This window comes from Sycon ciliatum, chromosome 2 (assembly GCF_964019385.1).
Source record: "Sycon ciliatum chromosome 2, ocSycCili1.1, whole genome shotgun sequence".
NCBI lineage: Eukaryota > Metazoa > Porifera > Calcarea > Leucosolenida > Sycettidae > Sycon > Sycon ciliatum.
In genome coordinates, this window is record NC_088644.1 from 8258611 (window position 1) to 8279348 (window position 20738).

The window sequence follows — 20738 nt, forward strand, 5'->3', positions numbered from 1 at the left end:
AACTCAAATATACCGGCTCGCGCATGTACATGCACTGTAGTTACCATGGTTACTAGTACATTGTCGATTTGCCTTTACTGGCTTTAGTCATCACGATTGCCTATATGTACATGACACTGTACTAGAATGTCGTTCGCTTGGCTCTGCGTCAGCGCTCGGCTGCCACCTGGCAGTCTTCGACCAGGTACCAATGGACATTTTACACCTCAATCTTGAGATCAGATCAGCACATGTAATGCAGGTGGAATAGTTACTACTTCGAAGTACATGTAAGGTGCAGGCGAGTAGTCAAATTTGGAATGATAATAATAATCTCCTCCTTTCAGGAGTCCCAAAAGCCAAAGCGTATTAGTGACATAAAGTCACAAAATGATGAGCCGCTAACAGTGCAGTGGCTACCACCTGTATGCACTGCCTGATAACAACGAGAATAAAAAAAAAACTTGAAATCATGTTCTGGAGTTTGCAATTTGGTAGTCATGAGAGCAGCTCATGTCCGTCTCAAGATGTCGTCCTCAAGCTACACTGTACTATTACAGTCATGTATTATCATTCTATGAAAATGGCCAATTCGGCTGCCATCTTACAGACTAAGATTATGCATGGACATAATAAATAATTATCAAGAGTGCATAAGCATTTATGGACTGTTGGAAGTTGTTATGGAAGTTGATATTATAGTGAGCTGCATGTTGAGTCTCAGTGAAACCAGGAAAGAGTGATAACCGTGATCACTATACTATAGTGGTGGTACATTACTCCCTGCTTGAACTGTGACCATGCATTGCTTGAACTATGACCATGCATTGCTTGAACTGTGACCATGCATTGCTTGAACGCCGATTCTAAATGCTAACTGCCAGGAGCGAGTACATGACCGTGGTACTGGGATTGCAATGATGATGTCGTTTACTACTTGAGGACCATGGCGTATCCACAAAGCTGCGAGCTAATATGATAAGATTAGAGTTTATAGGCTAAAGTACGCGTGCAGCAGTCCACAGTGCAGAGAAGTCAGGAGAAAAGTCAAAGATTGCGCTGAAATGAACGATAGAGGTGTGCCGGATGATACGACGGGTTGAGGTGGGGATGCCAAGGCGGGAATCTGTGACTGGATGTACTTGAAAACCGCCTGGCTCTTGATAGCCGCATCATGCTCCAGTTTGAAGAAGGTCTTCACCGTGACACTTTGGTTCTGTTGATCAGCCCAGTCTGCACAGCGAGCGAGACTATGTAGCGGGACTGTACCGTCTCCATCACCATACTCTACATGTGCGGGCGGTGAGCCATCTAGTTTCTTATACGTGTAGTGCCAGGCAGTAGCCACTCCAGTGCCGTACACACAGTGAACCGGAACGCCAGGCGCTTCCAGAGACATTCGCATTTCATTCAGATAATCCAGCCTCTTGTCCGGGTGAGGCACGCCGATATCAGCCAGGAGCTGAACCGTATTCCCGGTGCCATAGATGGTCTTGTTTGACCCCTCCACCGTCACAAAGTTAGCGACATTCTCTGGCCACAGGTCAGGAAGAGGCATGAGGAAGAAGCTACTCTCCAAAGTGCGTTCCATCGTAGCGAGGATGCTTTCTGGAGCGGGCGCGCCGAAGTTTTCGCCGGAAATAATGGCCTTGGCGACTTTTGGTGAGCCTGTCCACACACCATCTACAGGAAACCACGCGGATATATATTCGTCTTTCCAATCGGATGTCGTTTGGTTGAAGAATGCCTGCATGACTGGCCCACCCATGCTGTGCGAGATGACGATGGCGGGGCTCTCAGACCGGTTTGACACTTGCTCGATGAGGTGTTGAACGTCGTCAAAATAAGTGTCCGACTTGCCCCCTATATGACCAACAAACAAAGCACATGTACATTATGATTGGATTCAAGTAGCTGGGTTTTAGAAATAGAACTGACTATTATCTATTCTCATCCTGCTTTCTCCACACACTGGAACAGAACATGTAGCACTCCAAGTACATGCATTGTAAGATGTCTAATCATTTCGCTCGTGATTTCGCGAACTTAACCGGCCTGATTAAATGCTGGTTTTAATACATCAAGCTTTGATAATGGGCATACATGTACAGTGAAACCTGTCTAAGACGACCGCTCAAGGGACCTTCAAAACCTGGTCTCTGTTACCAGGTGGTCTCCTTATCCAGGGTCATTTGACTGGAAATAGCATCCCTTGGTCCTGGTTCCAGTGGTCTTTTAGGACAGGTGGTCGCCTTATCCGAGTGGTTGCCTTGACAGGTTATACTGTACATGTACCTGTACAATGCTCACTGGACATAGAGCACTGTACGCACATAGAGCACTGTACGCACATAGAGCACTGTACGCACATAGAGCACTGTACGCACATAGAGCACTGTGCGCACATAGAGCAATGTACGCACATAGAGCACTGTACGCACATAGAGCACTGTGGCCGCAAGGAGTCGTAGGAGATGGTTAGGGGTTTTGTAGCTCTGACTGCAAGCTCTGACTGACTGGTTCTGCTTCGACTGTTCTGCGCTGACTGCTTTGCTGTATGCGAGTGTAGTCGTGGCGAGTGTTGCCTGTATGGCTGACAAGAGTAGTGAGAAGGGTCCATGTCCCAAAGGACGCCGGTGCTGCCCCTGCTCCGGGAATGGGACCTGCCGAACAAATTGCTCATGCCGACAGGAAAGTCGCTCCTGCACTAATTGCACTCCTGACAGGAAGCAGAAATGCTCAAACCGAACCGTACCGATTCAAACAGCTGTCGTAGCTGACGCAGCGGAGACTGTCTCAGCGGAAAATGTCTCAACGGCTGGAGACCCGCCGAGGCCGAGGGCTAATCCGCCGCTACAAAGTGTTGTAGGTGAACTCGCGGCGTCACCCTCTGACTCTGAAGTCCAGCTGTTGACGGAACTTGCCGGGTCGCAAGCCCAACCTATGGTCGAACCGGGCTCCGACGACACCGCCGTCACCGAGGCCACAGTTGAATTTGATAATGATGCAGTCAATACTGCCTTCCTGAGCGCAAAATTTCAGAGAGCGTTTGGTGCTGAACTGGTCAACTCCGACGGTGGTCCGGATTGTGAAATCAGGCAAATGTGGTGGAAAGCGGTAGCTTTGCATGGGAAGCAATATGGCCTGCCCGACGGAGGGGTCGGAACACGCTTCGTCAACATTTTAGCTGAAGAAATAGAAAAATGCAACAATAGCCAACAACCTTCAGAGTGTGAATTTCTTTTCACTGCTCTCGTTCTGCAACGTAACAAATCTATTCGCAAAGGAAAGGACATCCGGCCACTCCTCACAAGACGGATGGATATGTGGGAGAATGGTCACCTCTCTGAACTACTGCGTGAGGCTCAACGGTGTGATACTCAGCTGCTGACCAGCATGTGTCCTATGTCGCCAGAGCAAATAGAGCGGACCTTCAACCGTCTTATGCTCGAAGGCAGGGTCAGATCCGCGGTGCGTCTAATCACAGATCGATGTGGTGGAGGTGTACTGGACCCTGGTGGTGAGGCTCAGGGCAAGGCTGGCCCACTTGGTAGGACTGTGTACGATGTGCTGCAAGAGAAACACCCGGAGCAACAACCCGCCGATCCAAGAGCATTCCTTGAGTGCGAGGATCTGCCCCTGCTGGAGGATGTTCATATCACTGGTGCACTGATTGAACAGGTGGCCCGTCGACTCTTCGGCAGTGCCGGTCCCAGTGGGACCAACTCTGAGCAGTGGAGAACGTTCTTGCTATCCCATGGCAACGCCAGCAGTCGCCTGCGGGAAGCTGTGGCCGCCTCAACCCGTCGACATGCAAATGGAATCGTGCCCTGGTGCAACATGCGAGCATTCCTTGCTCGGAGAGGCATTGCACTGGACAAGCTACCAGGAGTGCGGCCAATCGGAGTGGGCGAATGCAGGCAGCGCATTGAGGCAAAGGCCATGGCCCTTGCTACGGGAATTGATGTCCAGGAGGTCTGTGGGGCTGACCAGCTATGCTCGGGTGCAAAAGCTGGGATTGAGGCAGCTGTTCATGCTATGAGCGACGTTTTCACCGAGGATGACACTGAAGGACTCCTTCTTGTCGATGCAGCTAATGCATTTAACTCGCTAAGCCGTCCCGCGGCCCTATGGAACTGCCGGGTGCTCTGGCCGAGATGCGCAAGGTTTCTATTCAACGCCTACCGTGGGTACGCTGTGATCATCTTGAAAGGTTCCTGTACATCCGAGGTCCATACCCTTCTCAGCCGGGAAGGTACTACTCAGGGATGTCCCCTGGCTATGCTAATGTATGCCATTGGTCTGCACCCTCTGATTGAGAGTTTGAAGGAACCCAGCCAGCACACCCAAAACTGGTACGCTGATGATTCTTCTTGTGCGGGACGGTTGCGCAACATCAGGAAGTGGCTAGACCGCCTTATCGATCAGGGTGAAGCTTTCGGCTACCAAGTTGAGCCGACAAAGAGTATCATTATTGTTTCCCCGGATCTCGTTCAGCAAGCTAATGATATCTTTGGGGATCTGAACATCCAAGTAGCCACATCCGCCCGTTTCCTAGGAGGCTGTATCGGTGAACCTGACGGAGTGAGATCGTTTGTCAAGGAGAGAGTGGAGACGTGGGTGAGCAGTGTCAATTGCCTTGCCGCTGCTGCCAGGAAATACCCCCAGTCGGCGTATTGTGCGTTGAATCGCTCGCTCTCATGTGAGTGGTCATACCTGCAGCGTGTTGTCCAGGGTCTTGAGGAGGAGTTTGCTCCGCTTCGAGACGTCATCCTGGAGCAATTTGCCCCAGCCATCCTTGGGCGGGAGGTTCTTCCTCGGGAACACCAGCTCCTCACCCTGCCAGTCAAGTATGGTGGCTTGGCTTTGGCCGATCCTGTCCACACAGCACCCCAGGCTTACCAGAATTCGAGAAACGCTACTGACATCCTGCGCAACTCAATCCAATCTGGTAACCCCGTAAACGTAAATGACCACAGCGCTCACTGTCGCCGCATCACAAGCCAAATCAGCAGGGAACGAGATGTGATTTCCGCTGAAATCAGCCAATCAACTCTCAGTGACCTGCCACAGCTTGAGGAGCGCACCCTCTCCCGCATCGTACGGGGAAATGCCTCCGGATGGCTTACGGTGTTGCCCCTGAAGCGCGAGGGGTATGATCTGTCGAGTACAGAATTCCGCGATCAACTTGCCATCCGCTATGGTCGGCAGCCGCTTGCCCTGCCAGCGCAATGTGATGGTTGCGGGAAGCCTTTCTCTCTCCAGCATGGCCTTGACTGCCCGAAAGGTGGACTTATCAAGCGAGGCCACAATGATCTGCGTGATAGCGATGCAAAGCTAGCTGATATGGCATTCGGTGGTGTTGTCGTCGAGCCGATCATGGTGCCGGAGGGTGATCGGACGGGGCAGCCTGCTCTTCGGGCAGATTGGCTTGCCCGGGGTGTGTGGGAGGATAACAGGGTGGCGTTTTTTGATAATCGCATCATTGATGCCAACGCACCCAGTTACTCCCATTCATCCTGGGAAGCTACTTCCAACCGCGCTGCTAACGCGAAGAAAAAGAAGTATCGTCAGGCCTCCGAGGACCTCCGTGGGTCGTTCACACCACTGGTTTGTTCCACGGATGGGGTGCTACATCGCGAATACGCCAGCTATCAGAAGCGACTTGCTGGTCGCCTCGCCCTCAAGTGGGACAAGCCATTTTCTATCATCATGGCTTGGGTGCGAGTTCGCAGCCAATTTGCTGTGATCCATGCAGTCGACCTCCGGCTACGCGGGTCTAGAAGGCGCCTGACAGGCCTGTCGACGCAGGATGGTGCTGGGGTAGGCATCGGCCATTGAAAACTGAATTCCGTCCGTTTTACGTGGAATTTCTTGGAGTTTCCCAATGTATTGTACTTGAATAAAATTCTATTTTAACTTTCATGGTATCTCAATTTTTTTTTTTTTTTCACGTCTACATGACTTTATTTTGCCCGTAAAAGAGGCCGTTACCCCGTAAAAAAAAAAAAAAAAACATAGAGCACTGTACGCACATAGAGCACTGTACGCACATAGAGCACTGTACGCACATAGAGCACTGTACGCACATAGAGCACTGTACGCACATAGAGCACTGTACGCACATAGAGCACTGTACGCACATAGAGCACTGTACGCAGCCCGAGGACCTTAGACAACTGTCTATCACCAATACCTGTATGTGGTCACTGTGCTCCGTGAATATTTGCCATCAAATTTCAAACTCGCTGCTTCTGTGTATTGAGCAGGGAATAATGCCTTCTTGCAGGTTTGCCGAATGGAAGGTTCGACTTGTACGCCGCTGAGTTGTGACCAGAAACAAGTTTGCATGTTGTCATGACGACTATTAGGAATAGCTATGGCAACTGCAAAGGGATTATTCTTGTAACAAAGTAACCTTACTGTAGTATTCCAAATCAAACCACCAAAAACGTGGATAAAGTCAGAGTTGAATGCAGCACAAAGAGTCAAAGACCCCTCCCCCCCCCCCCCCCCCCCATTTACACATCACACAAAACACTACAAGGTCTTACAGGGTGACTTGCGCCAGTCATATGGTGCTGCCACGATGTCCACATCGCGAGTGTAGCCGTGTTCCTTCACGAAGAAGTTGACCATGGCATGGAGATAGTGTGACTCTGGGATCAACTTCACCAGAGGATCCCTGTCCAGGTACTCTACGGATGCTGTCGAGCCGAAATGCGGCACACGAATTTGCATGCCTTCCGGCTCGGAATACTCGAGGGACATTGGATCGAAGTCCAACCTGCAATACAGAGAGTGTGCAGTTTGATCACTGGGTATGAGTGCATGCACATACATCTACATGTACATGTATGCTCAATACTCGAACATCAATTATGTAATCAAGTCCTTCTTTGGTACTAACTTAGAGTTTCGTGTTTGAAAAAGAAAACATTGATCAGACAGCATATCCAGAATTGCTATTCACCAGGCATATACATGGACGTGTATATCGAAATGGGGTAGATATGCCAAAGGCAGAACATTTCAGGAAGGTAAGGAAATGGGGAAGGGAGGGGAGGAGGTACATGTGTGCATAAGCACTGTAGTTGATACACTGCAAATCATCTCTTTACGGTGTGTAGTGCAGACCGACTAGGATACTCAGGTTGCAGGCACATTAGAACAATGTACATGTACATGTACCGCTTGGGATAAGCTGAACTGGCGACACTGGAACTGCAACAAGCTTGCATGGCAAGTCTTTGGAACATACTGCCTTACTTATAACCCTGCATGAACTGAACAGTCAGCAACCTTTGCTGCACAGCAGTGTACCCATTCTGCTATGTTTCGATCTGAGTGAAATGGACTACAGTAAAACCTGTAACTACCGACCGCCCCTTGGTGCCAGCAAAAGCGGTCTTTAGTGGCAGGTGGTCTTTAGTTAGAGGTTTGCACTCCGCGACCATATATGGATCCCATTATATGATATGGATGTCAAAATGCAGCTAATACAATACCCCAGGACTTGCGCAATGCCATTCTTATTTCAGGGCAAACAACACTTGGAGTGAAAGACGGAGAGATGGAGAGAGAGCGAGAGAGAAATTTAATTTTTTTGCAGGCATCAAATTCAGCTGCTACTTCTGAAGCCAGGAGTCAAACATTCCCTTGTGGAAGATTTGTTTCGCGCTGGGCTTCAAATTTGTTCATGCGATCAATTGTACAGACTGTCCTTGTTATGACTTCTCGATTGCTTGAACGCGATCCTTCAGCATCAGGACCTTGCTGTGCTGCTTTTTTCTGGATTCCTTGATGCAGTCGTCGATTCGTCTGCATGCCTGGGGAGACAGAGCCGCTCAGTCTTCGTTTCTCCTCCGAGAAGTAGCATCGATCAGAGAGCGCTTCCGATGGGCTCTCCAAGACGTTTCCTATCATGTTTATTCTTGACAGCGCTTGAAATTTTGTCAAGTGTAGTGCAGTCCACACCGACTCTACAGTCAAGATGACCTGAGTTCATTTGTTCAGCTGTAGTATCGAAAGAGTCCTTTCAGAACAGGCCCGTCGCACCGACTTTGGAAGTGGGGCGGCTGTGGAAGGGGGTCCGGGGGAGGTCCCCCGTGAAGTTTTTCAAAAATTGAAGCCAATTGCAAGTATTTCTGGGCATTTGGTGCCATTTCAGTGTAACTACAATGAAAGACTTTTTGATTCTGCAACAAACCAAGAAGACGCTACGATCGGGGACATGGGTTCTCCATTATCCTCCTCGGGAAAAATTTCAAAAATTGAAGCCAATTTCCAAGCATTTCCAGGCATTTGGTACCAGTGTGTTGTAGTGCAATGAAAGACTTTTTAGATTCTGCAATAAACCACGATCGGGGACAAGGATTCTTCATTATTTGCCACGTTTGGGCTGAGCTGCGATCATGGAGTGCGTTCTAAAAATTAAAAAAAAACAGCCAAAAAAGTGGGGCGGCCTCAGCCGCCCCAGCTGTGACGGCCTTGCAGGACCATGGAAAATCAGCAAAATTTCAAGAAGGAGATTCGAGCAACATGTTGCTTTCCTACATCGCGGTCGCTAGTTACGGGTCAAAAATCGTCTTTGGGACAAGAAAAGGCGGCCGCTGGTCACGTTCAGCAGGTAGTCGCTAGTCACAGTGCATTTTGAATGTGAGACCGTCCGTGCCTGCCGAAGTGGTCGGTAGTACCAGGCTGGTCGCTAGTCACGGTGCCGGTCTTTAGTTACAGGTTTTACTGTATATGGGACATGCTGCCTCTACCCTAGCAAATCCACTGGCAATAACATGGATAGAGACTATAATCAGTAGCAGTAGCCGTTTGTTAGCGGCTATCGTGAGTTCCCTTTAGGAACGGACGCGATAATTTACTGTTTTTAGTAGCCGCTGCCTTACCTTAGATTGTTTGTTGCACAATTTGCGAACAGCCCCGCTAGTTGGTCGAGGGCAAGCCACACTTGACCCCAATCCTTGAGGCGGAGACAGTGTTCTTCGGTTTTAAAGTCCTTGGCCTGCTTGCCATCCAGCTGACTGCCAGCAAGACCTGGCACTGGAGTAACAAACAAACAAACAGCAACGATGAGGATGAGGCCGACAACAACGACGACGACGACGATGACGACAACAACAACAACAGCAACAACAACAGCACAACACCAGCAACACCAACAGTCTACCATAGCTGGGAGGATTCTGATTATGATCTCCCCGCCATCGTGCTGTTCATGCCAGGTGTGTGATGATCCTGGCCCTGAGAGAAGAAAGGCTCATAGTCATACACTAAAAAGGAGTGTAGGCCACACTCTGCACCTGCGACTACTTCATTTTACATGTACAGCACATCATGCAGATCTGCAACATACCTGCATACATGTACATACTTGCCAACCATACCGGTGTTCATTATACCGGGAAACTGCGGTCACTACCGGCATACCGGGGATTTTTGACTTTCATCGAAAAAACTACCGGTATTGGCAATGAACCACGAGTGTTCAAGAAAAAGGTTGTTTTGTGGCTTGACAAGGGCACATGCAGCCATGCATTTCACAGAATCACACATGTAGGGGCGATCTGACAATAAAGAAACTCAGGTTTAACTCAGGTTTGGTCCCCCGATGAGCTATGAGTTAGAAATGAATAAAAAGAAAGAAATTGCCAAAAGAATTGCGGAAAAATACGCCACAATAATCAAAATTGCCCGAAAAAGAGAAAATGGTCGCAATTGGCGAAAATAAGGGAAAGGAGAGAAAATTAAAGGGGAAGTGCATCGATTTTTCAAGTAGGGTCCAGAAGAAAGACAATTTGATATCGGTTCGAATGACATATCTTTCGCTTCCATACGACAAGCCAAACTTGCCAAATCGCCAATTGTATACTCACTTTGCCATAGCGACCAGCGCAGTGATGACGTATGAAAGGCTTAGCTCCACCACAGAGAAGGTCGATCACTGCAGAAATTGGTCATTTTCAATTGTCTTACTGTATTCACGATGTGAAAGAAGTGCTGTGTTCAATGCTGTTAGTGCCGTGAACTGTTTATCGGCCTTCTCCTGCATTTCCCAAGGCTGGCTGTGCCTAGGAAATGGTTTCCTCTAGGAGAAGATGCTTGGCATTCGGCATCTCTCCTGAGGCATTCAGTTTAGCAAACTTTCAAAACTACGACATTGTTTCATTCGTCAATCTCCACCACCCGTCGTCTCACCTGGCTTCAGAAGATGATACGAGAGATAGGAGAGTCGCCAGGAAGCATCACATCCATCTTCAGGAAGTGGAAAGAGCAAACGGCATGGTCCGTGGTTGGGGGAAATGCTGAACGTCTGATTTGTCCCAACCAAGATTTCAGCATTTTGTTCGTCACTATTTTCGCTTGTCTGCTGATGTCTCCTCACTCCAGCTTTCTCCTGTCGGTGTCACGTCCCAGTACACACGCAAGAGGACTACTAACAAACAGTTCACCGCACTAACAGCATTGAACAGTTACACAGCCCTTCTTTCACTTCGTGAAAACAATAAAGCAATTGAAAATGACCAATTTCTGCAGTGATCGGCCTTCTCTGTGGTAGAGCTAAGCCTTTCATATGTCATCACTGCGCTGGTCGCTATGGCAACGTGAGTATACAATTGGCGATTTGGCAAGTTTAGCTTGTCGTATGGAAGCGAGAGTTATGCCATTCGAACCGATATCAACATTTAATTGTCTTTCTTCTGGACCCTACTCGAAAAATCGATGCACTTCCCCTTTAAGGGAAACTGGGTGTGTGACTAAGGGATTTGCTTTGGCTGGGTTGGCAAGTATGCATGTACTGTCGTGGACATGGAAATCCAGTCGATTGACCGAGGCCGGCGCCCTCAGCCACTGAGCTCGTACAGAACGTTGCATGCAGTGCACATGTTGATCTAATGCGACCAGCGAGCTGCAGCGCATAAATTTTATTTTTCCCGTCGCATGTGCATGTGCTGCTGTTGTCCAGTGCACCCTGCAAGTACGGCTGACATCCCAGGCTTCCTGTTTTTGTTTATTTGTTTTCTGACGTTTTCTGCTGGCTGAGCTCCTTGCTCTGTGTTTGGTCCGGAGACACCCCCTGATTTAGGTACCATTGCCTTTGGGTTATCCGTCATAATAATAATAATAATAATAACGCAGTGTTACCAACTGCCCGTATTTGTCCGTATTTTTACGGAAAAACGATGTTTTGTCCGCAGTACGGATTTCAATCGAATTATCCCGGAAAAGCGAAAAAAAATACGGTGTCTTCGAAAGGAGGGAAAAATGGTGCAGAAGTCACAATTATCAATGGAATTCGTGACTAAAGAGAATGATGAAACTACAATAGGATTTATACACTTGGAGTGAAACGACGAGGATACAAGAATAGTAAGAAAAATAGCACAAACTTAGGAAAAATTTGCACAGGTAATAAAAAATATAAACGTGAGAAATGAAAGGAAATTGAGCAAGTGCAGTGTGACAATGGACATGCATGTGCAAGTGTGTGTGTATTGTTTTTTTCCAAATTACACTAATAGTCAGTGAGAATGTTGACCTGAAAAAAACGAGTACGGAAAACGCTGAAAAATTCCGCAAAATGGCACTGGGCAATACGGATGGGGGTAGAGGGCACTTGGTAACACTGATAACGAGAGAGCTTGGAAGCTCAGGGCCCTACGCTATGCTGTTATGCTTTTTTGCCTAGCTCATCGTACATGCTATAAGAACTGATGGAAATGTCTTTTTCCGTTGATTGGCCACATCACTGTATTGCAAAAACCTTTCAATCGGTTTGAATATTATGAGTTAGGCAAAAGTATTTGCAGAATTTATTGCGGATTGTTATTTCTCTAATAATCATCTACTTTTGGTTTACGAAGTAGTGGTTGCGACTTCGGCGATGATTTGTAAGAAAGGTTTGCTCCCCACACCGGAGCTCGCGCTATTCCGCCGACTTTACTTGACACTTGACTGACTCACGACTGCCATCCAGAGCACACGAGCACACAAGTGTCAAGTGTCAAGTGTCAAGTAAAGTCGGCGGAATAGCGCGAGCTCCGGTGTGGGGAGCAAACCTTTCTTACTTTTGGTTTGCTCCTTATTTTCTTTTTATCTCCTTAGGCCATCATTTTTTATATCTATGTTTCGCGTCGTCCGCACGCATACGTTTTGATTTTTTTCAGAAAAAAATAAAAAAATCGAACATGCACAGTGACTGCACGATCGTGCGAATCATCAGTGTGGACTGGTTGCATACGGCGAAGCTGGGATTCAGAATTGGCCTCGAGGCCAGCGTTGATAGATCGTTTGTTCTGCATCTGCGAGCAGAATTCTTTGAGCTTACACCAGACCGCATCAATCGCCTCAAGCTGAGAGGATGCGTCGTTTCGGAGCTCTTTGCACCGCTGCTGAAGGCTGAGTACAATAATCCAGCGAAGCATGGGCACCAACGGTTGCCTCCTCTGTCCAAAGAGAATATTTCCTCTTGCTGATAACCCAGATTTGTGCTTCGATGTACGATTTTTCTTTCGAATGTACACCATGCACGAGCTATTGACAATAGTCAATAGGCTATGTAGTATGTACAGTGCTATACACCTCTGATGAGCCTTTTTTTATTATTTTGCAACTTTTTATTTATTTCCACCTCTCGCATATGATTCTGGAAGTTGAACTGACGCGAAACATAGATATAAAAAATGATGGCCTTATACTGTAAATGAACAAATTTTGGCCGATGAGAAATAGAAACCTCTCTATTAGAGGGGTTAAGATGCACGTTATTTCCGACGTGACGCGCAATTTCACGTCAAATTTGAAATCGATCAGTATTTTTGCTCTCACATGCATCCATTGCTCAATCATGCATCATTTGCCTATAATTATGACAAACTTTGGCCTGCGATTTACTTTGGCCGGTTGGTACCAAGCGGCGAAATCAGCGAAATTAAATCGCCAGGGAAATTAGTTGATATTAATACAGTAATCGGATTTTCTGGCCTTTTTGTAGTAATACATGTACATTGACCTGTTGAGCCAATGACGACGCCGAATGCATGGTTGCCTGTGGAGCACATTACATAACTTTACAGTCTCCTAAAATACGTATCCTGTCCGACGGCAAAATAGGCTGCAGATTTAGTTTTTCTGCGCGTCGACGGGATGTCTGTCCTGACGTTTACTGGGACCGGCTTAGACTCTGCCGATCACGGGCGTTCTGGACTCGACGGGATGGCTGTCCTGACGTTTCCTGGGACCGGCTTAGACTCTGCCGATCACGGGCGTTCTGGACTCAACGGGATGTCTGTCCTGACGTTGCCTGGGACCGGCGGACTCTGCCGATCACGGGCGTTCTGGAGTGGACGGGATCTCTCTTCCGACGTTTCCTGTGACCGGCGCTGAATCGCTCGTTCACGCTTATTTTGGAGACGACGGGATCTCTCTTCCAAAGTATGTTTATGCTGACGCATCCTATCACCTATTCGGCGTCTATTCTAATTTAATTTCCTCCTCGTCTCCCTATTTCTTTCCAAATTTCCCTCTACATCAGGGAGTCGTATACATAATACGACGAATATTGGTACGGTACGGGACAGATACAGGGGCCCGCAAATATTGTGGACAGGTGTTATGTACAATCCTGTAGAGCCTTTGTAGTCACAGATACGGGACAGATACGGGACAGATACGGGATAGCTCCAGCCGTGACACAAACAAACAAACAAACAAACAAACAAACACCAAATTAAAGCTGTGTGGACCCTGGCTAGCGCCAGACGTTACTGAAGTAACGTCTTCTGCATAGCTACGGGAATAAAATGCATGTGTGTGCCGGTTACCCACAGCTGCATGGCGAGCACTCTGGGGCCACTAGACGTGCGACCGGATTTCCGATGATGTCCACGACAGTAGATGATCTTTTAATTGTAAAAATGACGACCGAACGTGCATGTACGCTGCAGCAACGGAGACAGAGTCGGTGAAATGTTCATACATGTACATGTACGTGTACTACATGTACAAAATCCGTTGATCCCCGAGCTGCAGAGAGTGCTCAATGTCAGAGACAGAGCTTAGTACATAGCAGACTCAGCGGAGGACGTTCAGGTTGGTTGTAACTCTGAGTTTCATGCCGCTAGGCAATCATCAGACAACTGATACTCTGGTCTACCCAACAGTATGCTTATAAACACATAGGGCCACAAGCATAAACAAATTTAGCGCTAAATCTGGTGTGAGGTATGGGGAGAAAGCTGGCGCGGGCCAAGGCGCGACCGTGGAAGTGCCAGGAGGGTGGCGGGCAACAGGCAGGTGTGAGCATGAAAGCGCGGAAAGAGGCGATGGGGAGGCAGTGTACAGCAGATGTGTGGGGGATGCCAGGAGGGTGGCGGGCAGTGGCCCAGTGAGATCACTACAAGTAGGGAGTCGTTTGGTGACGGGCAGGCGTGAGCAGAGTGGCATCGCCAACAACAGGCCAAGGGATTGTGTTATTTTATTTTATAATAATGGGTGCTCAGGCAAAGTGCAGTACAGTACTTGGTCAGTTCATGTGATAGGTGTGAAATTTGCGAGGCGGAACTTATTCTCATGCCTGCACTTCGAGACCATCTCAGACCGCTTGTTGAGTAGGAGCTTCTTGGGTGTAGTCAGGATGTGGAATTTTTCCGCGGTACAAAGATTGCATTTTTTTGACTCACATCTGTATGATCGGCTCTTCTCCCGCACCTTCCATGTGATCGTCAACGGCTTTCCCTCGCTCTTCAGCTCCCATACGTGTTTTGCGAGCTCAGTGCTGTTTTTGTATTTTTCATGACGCATGGAGGTCAGGTGGTTGGCGTGACGGGCTTTGAAAGGTGTCTCTGATAGACCGATGTAAATCTTGCTGGTAGATTCTGCAGTGGCCTCATACACAATCTCCTTCGTCTGGCACTCTCCACGCAGCGGGCAGGATTCCTTAATTCTGCAGTTGCATGCCTTGGTTTGTTCTGGCTCTCGCAGGTTGCTCTTGTTGTGGCTGCTGATGACCGCTCCCATGTTTGGCATACAACTGTAGCTCACTTTCAGAGTGTTACGGTTAAAAATCTTCCCGAGCTTGGATGTTTTCGGGAAGTGCCTGGAGACAAGGCTCAGGAACCTACCAGCGACGTTTGTGCTAACGTTTTTGGAGTAGGGAGGGTTGAACCATATGACCTTGCGGCTGCGGTTCTTCCTGCCCCTGTGCTCATGTGCCTCGGGCTGAAAGCTCAGCACTTCGGTGTATCCACTGGCCTTTAATGCGGTCTGGTACACGGGGGCTGCATGGTTGAATGCCTCCGCGTCGCTCGATATAGCGGAAAGGCGCTTGTTGACAGCAGCAGGGATGTTGTTGGTGATGCCAGGCGGGTGGTTGGACTGCTTGCTGACGTAGAGCGGGTTGTCATTGGGCTTTCGGAAGGGTTGAAATTTCCCGGTGTCCAGGTTCATGGTGACATCCAGGAAATCCACCACCTTCAAGTTCGCTTCGATGGTGATTTTAAGGTCGAAGCGCTTGAATATTTCCGTCAGCTTTTTTCTGAGGCGGTCTGCAGCCTGTGGGCTGGTGTCCTTGAGGGCGGCCAGTCCATCATCTCGGTAGAGGCCGATAGCGGATCTACCGACGAGGCTTGAGAGCTGGTTGAGAAGAAAGGCCCCCACAAGTTCGCACGTCTCGGCGCCATCGTAACTTCCCATTGTTACGTCAAACATGTCGCCCTTGTCCTTCATCCAGGGGCGGCCATCGTGGAATAAGAGCGATTTCCGGGCGTGAAAGATGATGTCCATTTCACGCGGCTCGATCGTGATGAATTGCTCCGCGAACGATAAGGCCTGACGGAGGAGCTGCTCACCAATTGACGGGTAGAATTCTACCACGTCAAAGCATAGGAAAGTGTGGCGCTGTTTGTCGGGTATCTCCTTGAACCACTCGATCACTGACATGGTGCTCCTCCATAGGTTCACGGCCGTTTGGCGACGCACAGCAGCCACGATCTTCTCCAGTATAGTCTTGCTCACCACACCCACTTCCGATTTGGCTGGGTTAATGAGTCTGCAGGGCAGCGCTCTAGCGAAGTTGTTTTTGTGGTCTTTCAGTGTTATAAATGCCTCCGACTTAGCCAGTACATCCATCCTGTTTTGAAGATTTAGATCCTCTGCGATCTCCCTCGCCTCGCTGTTGACTTCATCGTAAGCATTCTCAGGCGCGATCTTGTAATTTTTGGTGATGTTCTCCCTCATCAGCTTGCTGTATTGCTCTTTTGGTACTTCGTACAAATTCCGGGTTTTATCGGCTTTCACGATGATGTCCTTAGAGTTTTTGATCGTTTTGGTGTCTTTTCTCATAGTGTCTTGGAGGCTGTCTGAAACTTGGCGGAAGCTGACAGTTTCAGCCACGCCAATGAGGTCCTCTTCGAAGGCCTTCAGTTCATCGACTTGCGGTGGACACGTCCTGCTTCTGAAGCCGAAGCGTTCTGGTTGCTCCTCTTCGCGTTCCTCGCCATTGAGGTAGAACAAGGCAGCCCACCTCATACGCTTGATGACTTGCTCAATCCTGTCAATCAGACATTTCCGGTACTGCTTGGGTGAAGGTAGAGGGATGTTCTTCAGGGAATATCCCAGTTGCATTGGCCTTGAAGCGTCCATAGCTAGCTTGCAGTGTAGGGGTAGAGTGCTCGACTGGGTAAGGCCAGGAGCGTAGACAAAATCCGTTGATCCCCGAGCTGCAGAGAGTGCTCAATGTCAGAGACAGAGCTTAGTACATAGCAGACTCAGCGGAGGACGTTCAGGTTGGTTGTAACTCTGAGTTTCATGCCGTTAGGCAATCATCAGACAACTGATACTCTGGTCTACCCAACAGTATGCTTATAAACACATAGGGCCACAAGCATAAACAAATTTAGCGCTAAATCTGGTGTGAGGTATGGGGAGAAAGCTGGCGCGGGCCAAGGCGCGACCGTGGAAGGGCCAGGAGGGTGGCGGGCAACAGGCAGGTGTGAGCATGAAAGCGCGGAAAGAGGCGATGGGGAGGCAGTGTACAGCAGATGTGTGGGGGGTGCCAGGAGGGTGGCGGGCAGTGGCCCAGTGAGATCACTACAAGTAGGGAGTCGTTTGGTGACGGGCAGGCGTGAGCAGAGTGGCATCGCCAACAACAGGCCAAGGGATTGTGTTATTTTATAATAATGGGTGCTCAGGCAAAGTGCAGTACAGTACTTGGCGTCATGAAAAATACAAAAACAGCACTGAGCTCGCAAAACACGTATGGGAGCTGAAGAGCGAGGGAAAGCCGTTGACCATCACATGGAAGGTGCGGGAGAAGAGCCGATCATACAGATGTGAGTCAAAAAAATGCAATCTTTGTACCGCGGAAAAATTCCACATCCTGACTACACCCAAGAAGCTCCTACTCAACAAGCGGTCTGAGATGGTCTCGAAGTGCAGGCATGAGAATAAGTTCCGCCTCGCAAATTTCACACCTATCACATGAACTGACCAAGTACTGTACTGCACTTTGCCTGAGCACCCATTATTATAAAATAACACAATCCCTTGGCCTGTTGTTGGCGATGCCACTCTGCTCACGCCTGCCCGTCACCAAACGACTCCCTACTTGTAGTGATCTCACTGGGCCACTGCCCGCCACCCTCCTGGCACCCCCCACACATCTGCTGTACACTGCCTCCCCATCGCCTCTTTCCGCGCTTTCATGCTCACACCTGCCTGTTGCCCGCCACCCTCCTGGCCCTTCCACGGTCGCGCCTTGGCCCGCGCCAGCTTTCTCCCCATACCTCACACCAGATTTAGCGCTAAATTTGTTTATGCTTGTGGCCCTATGTGTTTATAAGCATACTGTTGGGTAGACCAGAGTATCAGTTGTCTGATGATTGCCTAACGGCATGAAACTCAGAGTTACAACCAACCTGAACGTCCTCCGCTGAGTCTGCTATGTACTAAGCTCTGTCTCTGACATTGAGCACTCTCTGCAGCTCGGGGATCAACGGATTTTGACTGTACATGACTGTATATGACTGTATATGACTGTATATGACTGTATATGACTGTATATGACTGTATATGACTGTACATGACTGTATATGACTGTACATGACTGTACATGACTGTACATGACTGTACATGACTGTATATGACTGTACATGACTGTATATGACTGTACATGACTGTATATGACTGTATATGACTGTATATGACTGTACATGACTGTACATGACTGTACATGACTGTATATGACTGTATATGACTGTATATGAATCAGAGTAAAACTAAAAATACATCTATGCTCTGCTTCGTCCCCGCGGCCCGGTCACCAACCGCAGCTCAGCACCTGGTTCCACGAGCAAGCGCTACGATGAAGCGACACAGACATGTAGTCTTGTACTAGATGTACTGTAGTCTATGATGTAGATCTACATACCGCGCCGGTGGTCATTACTGTAGCCTAGCTCTACACTGATTGTCGTGTAGAGTATACCCGTCTACTCGATCTACCTATCTATTGACAACAAGCAACACACCACATGCATGTACACAGGACACACTGACAGTGACCATGCCTGGTTCACACTAGACCAGTGGCAGTACCATGGCATGGTGTAGACCTCCTGAGGACCGGTACTCGAGCAGCAAGGAAATGTTTGTACATGTAGTAGTCCATCGGCCAAGTCTCAAAATCGAAAGTGGTGATGCACTGAGCTTCCAACTAAACGCGACCATACCCAGCACGTAGAGAATATACCAGAGAACACTATTCCGTTTGTTGGACGTGCCGAATTCAGTCCAGGGCGTCGATACGAAGCGTTCTTCGTCGCCGAGTTTTATACTGTGCGCTCCATTTGAGAGTGCACAGAGTTCTGATCGAGAGTTTTTTGAGCAGATTTTCAAATCTTTGAGGCTGTCAGCTGACAGCTGTCAACCCTAAATGGCACTTAGTATGTGACAGGCAATAGGTTTTGGTGCCTCCGTATGCCTTCTAATAAGTTCTATCTTCCTTCGTTTCACTTCGCTGCTTCGCCCACCACCTCAGGAGATGACAGCGTACCTGCACTAGTCAGCTCTCGCTAACCCTGTCCCTCTTTCTCCGTCTTAGCGCTCGTCATTCGTGTCCTTCTGCTGGGGCGAGCTTGATACTGTTGTGTCGTAGTTTTTAGGCAATAGTGGCTGTTGTTCGCGTGACGATCAGGATTTATGGAGAAAGACGACGACTCGCCAGGTTCCCATGCAGCCACAGACGGCGTAGCAATTCTTACCGCCAACCCTTCGAGCAACGGAACCGGCCCGAGTTGGAAATCGTGTGTGTGTAATTGTGCCACGATACGGATGAAACACACAGGCTCACATGTGACGAGATGAAGATAATCTCAACAGGCTGACGGAAATCCAACAGGCTCACGGGAACGCTGCAGTTATGGTCGGAGACGTGGAGTTATTTAGTCACTGGTAAATGTTGCATCGAGTGCTGTGTGCTCTAACACAATTGTAAAAATCATGAAAAAGCGAAAATAATGCAATGGTGGGGCTGAGTGGTGTTCTGTGGAGGAGACGTCGCTGTCTCAGTATTCAACGCCGAACCCTGTATTTCAAGTCTGTGGTCATGCTCGATCATAAGTTTCTGTATGGCTCCAGTGCCTTCTCAGCATTGTTGGCGGGTAAGTACCTGGATCGTGTCCAAGTACTGCGGCTCTGGTGGCTTGAGGGATGTACGGGTGCTCGCCGTGCACCCCTGCCGGCAACCTGCTAGTGAAGCTTGGTACCTACTGTGTCCGGGAGATTTTCATCCAGAAGCTGATCTTCCTAGGCTGGAGCTGCTGCTACTCCTGTGCTAGCCCTCTACCACTGGCGCTCCTACTCGGCTCCAGTGTGGGCCATTAACCACCCTGCCCGATTTCGCACTGTTGCTATTCCACACCGTCAGCATTTAACTCTGAGGTCAGACCTTGATCCCTCCCACCATATGCTATCTGTCTGTCTGCCTCTCTCTCACACACAGATGTGCGCGCATACACACAAACACACATGCACACACAGTGACACAAACATACACATAGCCAACTTCTCTGTGTTTGGTGATCATCATCTGTTTTCTGATGTGCAAGCTCACCTCTGATGCCGATTACTTCCTTGCTTAGACCCGGTCTGCTATTAGACCAGTCTGCTCTCCCTTCACTCGCTTGTAAATCCTACTTGGAGCAGTAAGGTTGTGTCACTGCTCCTACTGATGTCATTGTTGTGAAAGCAATATCATCGCCATTGGTGGTAATTTTCCACCGTGCATGAATCATTTTAAAACAATCATCATCTATGTGTCACGGCCTAACCATCCTCGTAACTCCCCTCATCGTGACTAGTGCTGTACCGTTGAAACCTACTTTGCTTCAGTGTATATTCGCTCCAAAGCTCTTGTTTTGTTGCATAGTGATCTGACGCAGTGTGCTATAGCCTATCGGGTAATATGGATAAGATTAGTACAGTCGGCATCGCCTATCGAGTGACCAGGTACATGCATAAGGATACTAGTACATGTATACCGGCTTAATGATATCGGAACACAAATAGCACTATGTGTGCAATATTCCTTTCTAAGCTCACGCTGTGCGGTGCAGATAGGTCATGTGTCGTTGCCAACTTGCCGCATGTGCATGTGCAGCAGGAAGGCACCACATGTCGACTACTACTTATACTGTACAGCATTGTGTGCTTACATGCATCTACGGCCTTGTGGATGCAATTGAGTCTCA

General features: G+C 48.7%; 1 protein-coding gene across 1 annotated transcript in view; it reads right to left on the reverse strand.

Annotated features, from left to right (window-relative positions):
• Positions 1-224: 224 nt before the first annotated feature.
• Positions 225-20738, reverse strand: part of LOC135808519 (phospholipase A2 group XV-like) — a 35506-nt gene continuing 14992 nt past the window's right edge. The window contains exons 2-4 of the mRNA XM_065321715.1: positions 8880-9033; positions 6534-6766; positions 225-1842 (exon numbers count right to left, since the gene is read on the reverse strand). Coding sequence (XP_065177787.1) covers positions 971-1842; positions 6534-6766; positions 8880-9033 — 1259 coding nt within the window. The 3' untranslated portion in view covers positions 225-970. The remainder of the gene's footprint in view (positions 1843-6533; positions 6767-8879; positions 9034-20738) is intronic.